The sequence below is a fragment of the Pyrgilauda ruficollis genome, unplaced genomic scaffold (genome assembly GCF_017590135.1).
Source record: "Pyrgilauda ruficollis isolate IOZ18807 unplaced genomic scaffold, ASM1759013v1 scaffold2, whole genome shotgun sequence".
NCBI classification, from domain to species: Eukaryota; Metazoa; Chordata; class Aves; order Passeriformes; family Passeridae; genus Pyrgilauda; species Pyrgilauda ruficollis.
This window is the reverse complement of record NW_024519206.1, coordinates 2,808,527-2,820,545: the sequence shown is the minus strand read 5'-3', so window position 1 is coordinate 2,820,545 and position 12,019 is coordinate 2,808,527. Positions and strand designations below refer to the sequence as shown.

The window sequence follows — 12,019 nt, the reverse complement described above, 5'->3', positions numbered from 1 at the left end:
TAAATAATTCAATAATAATATTATAATCTTCAAGTTTCCAGTCTAATTTTCTGTATGCTGCAGTGGGACGCTTGTTACTTCTAAATAAACAGTGGAGGGGGGAAGAAAGAAGTTAAAAGCTCCTCACAGCACCTAATTTTACTTTCCTCGGCATTCCGGTACGGCCCTAGACCAGGACTACAGCCCCCAGCAGCCCCCGCGCGGCCCCGTCGCGCCCCGGGCGCGCACCCAGCGGGCCGCGCGCGCAGCGCTGTCGTGGCGCTCGCGGGTGAAGGGTCCGCGGCCGCCGCGCCGAGCCCGCCGTGTCCCTGCGGCGTCCCGGCCTGCCTCTCCTCCTCCTCCTCCTCTTCTTCCTCCTGCTCCTCGTCCCGCTCCTCCCGCGGCAGCTTAGGGCAGAGCCATGAGGCGCGCGGGGCTGGGTAAGCGCGGCGGCGGGGCCGGGCCTCGGTGCGGGCAGGACCCGGCCCCTGTCAGGGCTGGGGGCGCGGGAGGCGTGAGGGGAGCCGTGCCCTGGGTGCGGGGTTGTGGCGAGGCTCGGGAGCCTTGGCGGGGAAAGGCCGTCAGCCCTGCCTCTGCCTCTCCTGCTGGCCCCGCTGGATTTACGGAGCAGGGTTCGTGTTTTGTTACAGAATTATAGGATTTGGTTTGGAAGTGACTTTAAAGACCATCTAGGTCCAACCCCCATGCCATGACAGGTTCCTCTAGACCAGGCTGCTCAGAGGCCTATCCAACACTTCCAGGGATGGGGAGGCATCCACAACTTCTTTGGACAGCCTGTTCCAGTGCCTCACCACCCTCGCTGTAAAGCATTCTTTACTAATACTGCATTAAACCTATTGTCTTACAATTTTAACCCATTCCCCTTGTCCTGTCACTACGTGCTCTTGTAAATAGTCTTGCCCCATTTAGTTGTGCTGTTGTTTCATTGTTCTAATACCATGTTAGTTTGAGCCGTGTTCCAGTTTATAGGCAGATTTGTTGCTCTTCAATCTAGTCCTCTCCAAATTCAGAAATAGTTCACTTGGGGTTTTTTTAAGTGCTTCTCCATGGTTTCCTGCCGTGTTTAGGAGTAAGAAAACAAGAATCCCAACTATTATAAATTTATTACAGATATAATCTGGTGCAAATTGAGAAATCCTTGCAGAGTTCCTGCTGAGTGTTTTGAGCAGCTCAGGCCTCATTTTTCAGCCAGCAGTCATGTTGATGACTAGAAGGAAACTTTGAACTCCCACGTCATGTTCTACAACCATGTGGGTGCTCTGACGGCACTGTAAAGCTTAGGAGATGTTTACACCTCTCAGTGTATGACTGAGTTCTGGGGCTTTCTCCTAGACAGTATTTAGGGCTGAACCAGGTGTGTGTGACACTACGCTAGATTTACTCCTACCCTTCAGATTTGTATTGTGCAGGAGTGTTTTCATGAAATAAAACAAGTCTTGGGAACGCTTCTTAGTGAATCAAGAGAGGTGTTAGGATGTGTATCATTAAGAAGTGGGGATTTGATTGTGCTGAGGTCTTCAGTCCTTTCCTCTGTCAGACTGACAGCTCCCTCTTGGTTGGAGTGGAGGCCACCCAGCTGTGTGCTGTTTCTGAAGAGGGGATGGATGTTTATGCAAGGAGTTCTGAAGGAAGTGTGCCCTCTGACTGTTGTGCTTCCAGGTGATGGAGCAGCTGCAGGGAGCTATGGCTATACCAACAGTGGCTACAGCGTTTATGAAGAGGAGAACGACAGGTTAACAGAAAGTCTGCGTACAAAAGTCAGTGCCATTAAATCGGTACGTATTTAACTGCAGTGGTGCCGCCACAGTCAGGAAATTCAGCTGTATGAATCAGGGAAGCAGTAGACGTAGTTTAAAGCAGAAATTTAAAACTGTGATGTGTTAGCCTGGTTGGATGACAGGTGACTGCCAAAGCTGCTCTATTATGCTCAGGTGGATGGACAGGGGAGGAAAAAGCACAGTGAAAGGTTCGTGCATCAAGATAAGGGCAGGGAGAGATCGCTCACCAACTGCCATAATGAGCAAAACACACTCGACTTGGGGAAATGAATTCATTGACAGTCAAATCAGTAGGGTAGTGAGAATTAAAAGACTTAAAATGCCTTGCCACTACCTTTCCCTTTTTCCTGGGCTCAGCTTCACTCCCAATTTTCTCTGCTTCTTAACCCTCAGTGGTACAAGGAAATGGGGAATGGGAATTGCAGTCAAAAAAGATGTAATGTGAAAACAGTTCTTAGAAATGGCATGCTAATATCCTCTGAAGGAAAAGTTTGGTGTTCTGATGGTTCTGATTCCTTTCAGAGACTGAAGACTTCTTTTAAACAAGTATAACTGAAAGACAGCTCTGAGATTAAAGTTGTGTGGATTTCTTGTTCTTAAAAGCTTAGTTTTATAAAGCACATTACAGTGAATTTTTTAGGCCTGAACTCACTCGAAGTCTTACTGCTAATACTGTTGCTTAAAATTGATTTAGTCTCAAAGAGAAATGATACAGGTTTAGAATATGAATAGAGCAAGTTAAAGGGTAAAAAAAAAAGCTTTGACCTTTGTTATCAATTTTCATTTCTTGTCTCCTGCTGTGGTGTGTTGCATTTCAAAATCCATGTATGTCAACAAGAGCAGTTCATGGTTCCCCAAGGAGATCTTTCTGGAGTTGTGTCTTTTAGTGCAATGCGATAATCTTGGCATATGGAATAGCCTTCACATAATCCAAGAAGCCTCATGTAAAATCAGTTTCACTCTTGATTGAAATGCATCAGTACAAGATAATGAGACTCAAGTTTTGACATGTGAAAACAAATCGGTTTTGGCTAATCCAAAGCATGGGGGCCTGGAGTGCATTTCCCTCCATCCCAGGAGTTGAGCAGGTTGTTCAAGGCCAGTGTGCTGATGACAGAGGAAAGGCCACTAAGAGTCAGGCTCAGTGTCAGTTCTCCCCTGTTTAACTCCAGAGCTGCTTTAAGCCAGGGCTCTTCTGGCTGGCTCCCACCTTTGTGATGTTGCAGCTCCAGCTGTGCCTGGTCTCATACCTCCCTGATTCCAACCCTAACCTGACTTCACTTTCTGGCTTGACCTGGGACCTGTCTCAGGCTTCTGCCCAGGCTGTTGCTGGCCCTGGACACTGCCTCAGGACTGGCCCTAGTGCAGCATTCCTCCTTCTGTTCTGTGACATAAAACAGAGAAGGGCTACACAAGTTCACTGAAGAAAGTCCTGTTTATAGCACAGCAGCAGCTTGTCAAAAGAGATGTGTTTGCAGGTTACAAGTGTCAACTCCAGCAACACCTTGAGTCAAGCCAGTGCTCATGGTTCTCTCTGCTGTGTGCCAGCAGTTTTAACAGTTGTTCCAGGAATGGGTAATTGCTACTTCAGACTTGACTAGATCTTGAGTTTTTTACAGTCCTTCCAATAATTCAAGTAAGGCATTATCTGGAAAAGGGGAAGAGGAGCATCGAGTACTTCCAGTGACTCTTTAGACTCATCTAGTCAGATGAAAAATCTTTTATTTCCCTAAGGGTTATTGATAGACTACTGTGCATGTTATTTTGGTTTTTGAAAATATCATGTATTTCACTGGGGAAAATGCTAGTCATGTCATGTATTTTTGACTGGGTTCTCTAATCTACGTATTAACTGATGATTCTTCATATTTAATAATTTTTGTTATTTTGGTTTTTGAAAATATCATGTATTTCACTGGGGAAAATGCTAGTCATGTCATGTATTTTTGACTGGGTTCTCTAATCTACGTAGTAACTGATGATTCTTCATATTTAATACTTTTTTGTTTTTGGTTTGTTTGTTTGGTTTTTTTTTTTTTTTTATAGCTTTCCATTGAAATTGGAACAGAAGTTAAAAACCAGAATAAAATGTTATCAGAAATGGTAAGCATTGAATAACTAGCTTTCTTTAAAATATGGGTCAGGATTAGAAGTTAATAATGTAAAGCATGCTGTCTTTCAGTATGAACATTGGTATTAAAATTTTGACAGCTTATTGTTGACTGTAACATGTGACTGATTTGTCAGCAGTACCAGTATTTCTGTTCAAAAAGATAAGATGTGCAAATACATTACTCTTAAGGCACAACCTTGATGTTTATGCTTCGGATAGCAGTATAGGTTTTCAATCAGCAAATGTCAAGTATCATGAAAAAGGTAGTTCTATATTTAATTGTATTCAAGAATAGAAGAAAAGGAGCAAAAAATAAGGGAGTCAGAAATGCCTTTTTTGCTTACACTTTGCTTCGGCTTGGGGTAGTAATAGCACTGGATACATGGGTGAAAGTTTCTGCCTCTAAAATAATTTTAGTTCTGGAGACTTTGAAAAAACAGGGAAAATTATATTTAGTGAGCAGTAAGAGTATTTCTTTCTCAGACTAACATGTTTTTTGTTCTTTTGTTTGCTTGGTTGTTTTTTTCCATGTAGGAGAATGATTTTGACTCTACGGGTGGACTTCTAGGTGCAACTATGGGCAGACTGAGAACACTCTCCAGAGGAAGCCAGACAAAGCTATTATGCTACATGATGCTGTTTTCATTATTTGTTTTTTTTGTGATATACTGGATTATTAAACTGAGGTGATGCATGTTACCTCTGGTTTACATTGTATAATTTCAACTGTAGTCTTAGTTAATGAAGACATTGATTTAAAGTGGCACATTTTGTGGATAAAACAGTGAAATTGTTGTAAATTGCATTAACAATTAATGCGAAATTATATATAGTTTTCTTAATGTATCAGAGTTTTTCCATCATCCCCTGTTTTGGGGGGATTATTTGTAAATATGCAGAAACAGCTAGCATAGCGGGATGGATTTTTTTAGGGGAAAATAGTTATTAGAATTGATTGAAAAAATTCAAATAACAGTGGTTATTTGAAAGTGAAGTAATTGCAGAATTTCAAGGCTTTCTTTTTCATTCTGCTTTTCATTCTGGGCCATGCTCTAAATTAGAGCTCCAGTTTCAGGCATATAATAATTTCAGTTGCAAGAACACAAAGAATATGTGCATCTTTCTAAACAGATCTTACCTGTGGAGTTTTAAAGGCTGGCCTGAAGCTAGCAAATGTAATAGTGATAGCCCCAAAAATTACTTTTTTGTTTAGATCTGATGATGTTTAAGTAACTTTAAGTGAGCGTTTTGAAAAGAAGTTACTTAAAACTGGATTTTTTATTTTTTAATTTAAATGTGACAAATCATGTTTACACATCTACTCTTTTAAGCAAATGCCTTTCATCATTGGGACCAACCAATATGGACACAGTACAAGTGTTTTCTTTATATTTAAAGTATATAAAACTGAAATGATTCAACTGAATCACTTGAACTTTTACCATTAGTATGTTTATTTTTCAGTTAGTGATAGTCCCTAAATCTACAGTGCATGATGTCTGAAATACAATAGCAGATATTTTGAATTTTATATATTAAAGTATATTATGATGCATTTGTTGGAGGTGCAGTCACGTTAGGGTATTTTATTTTGAAGACTTAGTTTTGGCTCACCAAGTAGTTTCTAATTATTGAGGCTATTACGTTGCTGAGTTGAACATTCAAAAAAAAAAAAGTTTGCTAGATATTGAAATTGTATCTACAAGTTTTGGAAAACCTTTTTAGAAATACTGTATGATGTGTTACCATTAATGATCAATTACGAACTTACAAATAAAGTGTCCTGTAGTATTATCCTAGCTAGTGTTGTTTATATACATTTTTTTCTACTGTAGAATACCAGTGTATTTTTTGGAAATGGTGCTGTATTTAGGGGCAATTTTTATTTTTTCAATCAATAATACAGGCTGCCTCTTCCAGCGTAAATGGCTGCTTTAGGAAGACTTTAAGTAATTATGCACAGTTTTCATATTAATGTGTTTATTTTTAATATTTTTCTTAATACTTATGCACAAAACATGGTACATTGCTGCTGAAGTTCAGGCCTCCGCAAGCTTCAGATACACTTAAACAGTTGTTTGTAGAATTCTGCAAATAAAAATTTGACACAACTCCCATCACCAAAAGTCCATGACAGAGTGGAGTACAAATTGATACGGATTTGGCAAAGATGACAGAGCTCATTTTAATGATTGCTTGCTAAAAGTGAAAGATAGGGAAGGTACCTGTAATTGAGAGGAAAGGCACTGTTCTGGGGTTTCATTATGGCAGGGAATAATTTGTGCCATGATTGTTCATCTTGAAAGCAAAGCTATACTGAAATGAAATTAAGCTACATAGCTTCCATTCATATGGAAGTTCTGTTTCGTAATTGTCTGCATAGATGCTCTGAAGTGTAGATAAAGCTTGATTAAAGAACTTACTTTTTTTCTGTGTGATTAGCATGGGTCATTGGAAAACTTAGGTAACCCACTGAGAAAACAGAATGCAAGCTTTGAGAGTGCTTCATATCAAAAAAATTTGACACTGGAAAACACAGAGTGGTAACCGTGAAAGACATTGATGTGCGTTCTGATGGCAAAATTACTGATCTGTTTTCTGCTCGAAGTGTACTGGCTGCTTGTCACCTTCATTGTGCAGCACAAGTCGTGCTCTTGCTTTCTTAATTTTCAAGGAAGAGTGCAGATGCGTCACTTTCTTGGAAGTATGTCCATGTATTTGCATATGATGGAAAGCATGGTTTCATCTGTGCCACCTCCTATTGACATCAATCTCAAGTCCCTGCAGAAATATAAAGGGTAGATTTAAACATTTGCATGCTGTTCTGATGGTGCTGTGCTGGACAGCTTGCCCAGAATTACTTACACATTGCATACAAATGCCACGTGCCTGCAGAACACCTCATCCACTGGCTCCTGGGCAGGTGGTCTGTGATGCTTCCCACAGCACCCCTGCTGGGCCTGTCCCAAACCTGAAGGTGCCTAAGCCTGCAGTTGAACTGTAGGAGAGGAGGGAGCTTTTCCAGGGCCAGCAGCAAAAAGCATTGCAGCACTTAAATTTGCTTAACTGTGGTAAAAGAGTCAACCAGTACATGAGGTATTGGAGAATTGCACAGAAAGGGTACAATTTCCATTCAAGATTTTTAACCAATCCAGGTTTTTCTAATGGCTATATAAGATCTGTTAAAAGCCTTATTAGTATTATATAGAACCTTACTGTTACATAGTATAATACTACAAGTAGTTCTGTATAGTATTCTAGTGTAGTTTTATATAGTCTATAGAGCTTCTGTGCATTAAATATTAATGACTGCTTCAAGAATATGTACTCATTATTTGATATTTCTAATCACACTCATTAAAATCTGCCATAACCATCCCAAGTCAACCCTAACAGTATTGCCTAAGTTCCCTGTGCTAGCCAGAGCGCTAACTACTGCAGCCTCAAGCAATTTTACTCACAAATATTTTACCTCAGGGGAGAAGGAAAAAACACCACCAATAAAACTACCAGAACGATTCCAAACTACCTCTACTTAGTAACTGAAGATTCCCCACCTTCTTATGGGCCTTCCTGAAGGCAGCAGACCTGGAACAGCGGTAGGTTGCTTGTTCTTAGTGCTGTGGTGCTGTCTGCTTTGTCAAGCTGCAGAAAGCCCCGGCCAGTGCTCAGCATTTGGCATCTTCACTGTAGCACCAGCAAGTAACTAATCCTCTGAACTCCTCTGTGATGTCAATAGAAATCCTCTCTCTGCAGCAGGAATCCTGGACACATGGGGCTTGTTCATACGAAATTATAAATAGGCAGTGGTAAGATCTGGCTTTGGTGGTGTGTGACAGACAAGTCAGGCTGTCACATATAAAGACACATCTCAAAAAACCAAAACACCTTTCATATGTTTTGTGCTTGTGTATATCTTTACAAATTTGCTGATAATTATATTTTTGTCTCTATGGGTGAGATAAGGAGTATTTCTTAGAGAATCTACAGCCAGGTGACTAATGCTGATCTCTCCTCTGGGGAGCCAAGACAGAAGGTTTTCCCCTAATTTAAGCGGATCAAGATGACAAAAGACACAAATGATTTTAATCCAGCAGCCCTCTTCTGGGAAAGAAACGTTTTCATCATAAGAAGATGAGACCATGGGATTAGCAATCCTGCCAGCAACTCTGTAAGTAATCTGGGAAAGAGCACATAGTGAAGTCAGCTTTTATATCAGTTATTTAATGTATGCTTATGGTTTGATAGTTTATCTTACATCATTCTTGAATATTTATGTGCTGTATTATTAATACAGCACATAAATATTTCATTATATATAAATATTGGAATTAGATTGCTTTTGTAAGGGACATTGTTAGGCTACTGCTGTAAAGGCTTTTGATCTGGCACAGTAAATTTTGCTTTTGATTTCTGCATCACCATTTTGTTGCCACATGACAGCAGCACATCCTGAACTACCTGCAGCCCTGCTGAGGTGAGCACCAACCTGGGGTGGCTTCCCCCTAACCGAGGACCATGAGGAACCAGCCTGCAGCACACCAGGCAGTTTGTAAAGGTCTCATTTTGAGGGACCAAACCTCTAGCTACTTGTTGAATGTCATTGGATGCTTTTTTCTTTAGAGAGTGGGAGTTAACCTGAGGAAGGAGAGAAATCCAACTATTGTGTTGTATCCCTCTAAAATATTCCCTGTGAAGAGTTTCCTTACATTCAGGAAATCCCATGTGTCTGAAATACTTCCCGTAGATTATAAGACTTCACTCAACCAAATCAAGAGATATAAATGGTAAAAATTAATCCACGTTTTAATGAATAAAAGCAAAAAATTCTTCAATGTCAAGTTAAAAAAATGCACTTAGGAGGGAGGGTGAGGAGCCCCTCCCACCCACCAAACTCAATCCAGGTAAGCAATAACTTCTAGTTAGGTAGCAACAGGAAAAAAAGAAGCCCTCCACATTGTCAAATCATGTTTCCCATCTCTATAGAAGCCATGTCATACAGCCTTCAGAAATGTGTCAAGCACTGCTTGAAGGAGAAAAAACAAGCTCCCTTTAATCTTGGACTACCCTAATTTGAAGGTTATGAGATAACAAAGTTCTTCTAATGATTAGGAACCCTGTAATTTACAGCCTGAAAATGTATTTCTGAATAGTTTAATCCAAAATAGTCTGCAGTTTAACATTCCTCTGTTGGGTGGTGTTGACCCCTCTGCACCCTGAGGGACATTTGGACCTTGTTTTTCACAAACTAAGCCATGTCTATTACCCTGCCCCTAAAACTTTTGGTCCCAGTTTTCCTGAAAATCAGGGCCAGTCCTTATCCCAGTCTGAGCGATTTCCCCAGCAGGGACATGTACTCATTTGTAGCACAAGCAAACTTTTAGATCTTGTAATGTGCTATATGCAGCTCATGGCACACTAAATCTGTCTGTAGCTTCAACCTGGTAAAATGTCATCATGTTTGCAGTTGTCTCTTCCAGTACCATTTATTACCTACAGCTGAGAAGCTGGGTATGCTCTGGGAGTTGCTCTACGCTACATTTTCCTCTGGAAAACCATATGGAATTGGATTGAGGCACTTCCTGTTCCCAAACAAGCTGAGAGGAGCCTGCTACACTATCTATGATGCAGGTGTCTTCATGAAACTTCAAATTTCCTGCCAAAATAAACTAAGAATTTTTTTTCTTTTTCTTGCAGTGATCAGTGCCAGTCAGACAGGGGGAAGAAAGTGAGTTTTGGTGATTTAAGCCCTGGTTTCCCCTAATAGCCTGGCATGATGGCAGCAGTCCCTCAGAGATGCTGCTCTCCGCTTCCCTGGTTAGAAGGCCGTTGGTAAAAACCTTACCAAGGTCTGCATAGCTCAGAGCATCACTGCTTCCCTGGCTAGCTATACACTGCTGCTTTTCAGCACAAACTGCACTTCATTACAAAACCTTTACCCTTTTTTTCTCATGACTCACGATTTCAGGTTTTAACCATTTTATGGTTTTATTACTGGCAAGAATTATCTCCAAAAAAGATGAACCCTCAAGCCTAATATTTTGTAACTTCTTCCATAGTCAGGCTGTCTAAATTAAGCAGAATCTGAAGGAGGCTTTGTTCTAGAGAGAAGAGTTTGAGCTGGTGCCACCCAGTGCAGCAGGCCTCTGACCAGGCTGGCACAGCCTGCTCAAACCCACAGCTGTGCCTGCAAGTTCCCCTGACCCTGTTCCTTCTCCCTCAGGGACATTCTGAGGCCAAGATGAGGGAATGGGCATCACCTTGGCCTGCTCTGAGCATAAAGCAGAGAGTTGAGCATAGCTCTACTTTAAAGTCATCGCTGTACAGTTACCTGCCTTGATTCACTGTCTTAAAGGTAGATGTCATGCGCTTCATCTCCTAAACTCCTTCTCAAGGTATTCATAAAAGTCAAAGTGGCAGACAGGCATCTGTCTCAAAGCCTCTGCAGAAAAAGGTGGAAACTGCAGATTTTGTTTCACAGATGATGGGAACTGGTATTAAGTCTTGTCTCAGCAGTTAGCTACAGACTTCAAAGTAAATTGTCTTTGTCAGCAGAAATGGATAAGTTTCATTTTGTTTGGTACAACTATACTATATTGAAATAAACTGATTAAACTCCCCAGTTGTCTGGACTCACTCAAGTTTAGACATGTTTTGTAAAGAATGAAAGACTATAAACAATGAAATAAAAAATGAAACTGAATGAAGTATTTGAACTAACTTTTTAAACATGCGAAGGAAAAAAAATCTAGATGGAAATACATTACTTTTTTAAAAATCCCTTAAAATTATACAGAAGTTTTTTTTTTAACTATCCTCAATCACAAATAGACATTCATATTGCAATAACTACATGACATTTGAGGAGAAAAATGAAAATGTGTTTCCTCTGCACCTATGCATTTGCAATGCTACTTACACTTCTATGTCACATGAGTAGTCAATATTTTTCACTACTGCTTTCTTGAGTCTTTTTCAATGTCGCAAGTAAAGAAATTATACCATTCTCCCCATCACAGCCCACAGGAGAAAAACTTGTAAGAACTGGAAGCAGTTAGACATGATGTTTAACAGGTAATAACAATGTTAACTAAAAATAAACCCAACAAACTAAATTCTTTTAAGAAGACAGCATAAGTACTTCCTATAACAATTGAAGCGCACATAATTACTATTAAAATATATTGATCACAACCTGAAATTCTTTAAAACACAGGAAATCTGAAAAATTGCAGTTAACTTGATACTAAAAGGTTTCTTTCCTCTATCTCTCATAACCTGGGTTTTTCATATAGATGATGGGCTTCTTCAATAATAGGTTTTTGCCAAGTCACGATGTCTTTTAGGCCTTTTAGACAGAGGACATAAAAATAAGCATGACTCCAGGCTTGTGCTTCCTTCTCCAGAATCCTACCATTAGGGTACAGTTTGGAAAGTCTATTCTTTATGGGTTTTATATGGCTTGCATTTTTCTATGAAACCTTTTGATATTTGGGCTCTAAGATTTTTTTTTTGTTGTTTCGTTTTTGGTTTTGTTTTGTTTTTTTGTTTGTTTGTTTGTTTGTTTTGTTTTTTTTTTAACCTATTCTTATTAGAATCTGTACAAGTGAGACCTTTATATATATAAAATCAACCCAGTATAGACACCTACATGGTGAAGCAGCTCTCTTCATGCTTTCTACAGAATAGGAATTAAGGAATGCCAGTCATTCTACAAAGTTTAAAATGTTACTGATTAAATGACAGATATGGATAAAATAAGTTGGCAAACAGTTTTGTGCTGTTTCTGTTTATGATCTCTAACTGACTGTAATAACTAAAATTCAGAGACTTCATGCACTAACTATGCATTGTGCTGTATGTTCTTTGAGGAGTGAGTAACAGCCTGGTGTGTCAAAGACTAACCTGCATCTCTTCGGGAACTTCATAAAGATTATGCTACAAAAATGTTTGAACACGAGGACTAGATGTCCTGCTGTGCAATTATACTGCTGCTACTGGACAAACATCACAGTGACGTGAATGGTTACTCAGACTGCTGTACTAAAAAGAAGGGCTTTAGGGAAGTTGCTGCTTTGCTTATTGTTACAGATTAACAAGATTCTATCTTGAACGTGTAATTGTTTAT

At 39.9% G+C, this 12,019-nt stretch overlaps 2 protein-coding genes across 2 annotated transcripts in view; one reads left to right on the top strand and one right to left on the bottom strand.

The window, feature by feature from the left end:
- The first annotated feature begins 208 nt into the window (after positions 1-208).
- On the top strand, positions 209-4,590 carry BET1 (Bet1 golgi vesicular membrane trafficking protein). The gene is made up of 4 exons (XM_041466205.1): positions 209-419; positions 1,660-1,775; positions 3,825-3,881; positions 4,426-4,590. The coding sequence occupies exons 1-4, from the start codon at positions 401-403 to the stop codon at positions 4,579-4,581; spliced, it is 348 nt and encodes a 115-aa protein (XP_041322139.1). The 5' UTR covers positions 209-400; the 3' UTR covers positions 4,582-4,590.
- A 729-nt stretch (positions 4,591-5,319) lies between these two features.
- Positions 5,320-12,019, bottom strand: part of LOC121352872 (probable acyl-CoA dehydrogenase 6) — a 76,231-nt gene continuing 69,531 nt past the window's right edge. The window contains exon 9 of the mRNA XM_041466203.1: positions 5,320-6,672. Within this exon, the coding sequence (XP_041322137.1) occupies positions 6,582-6,672 (91 nt within the window). The 3' untranslated portion in view covers positions 5,320-6,581. The remainder of the gene's footprint in view (positions 6,673-12,019) is intronic.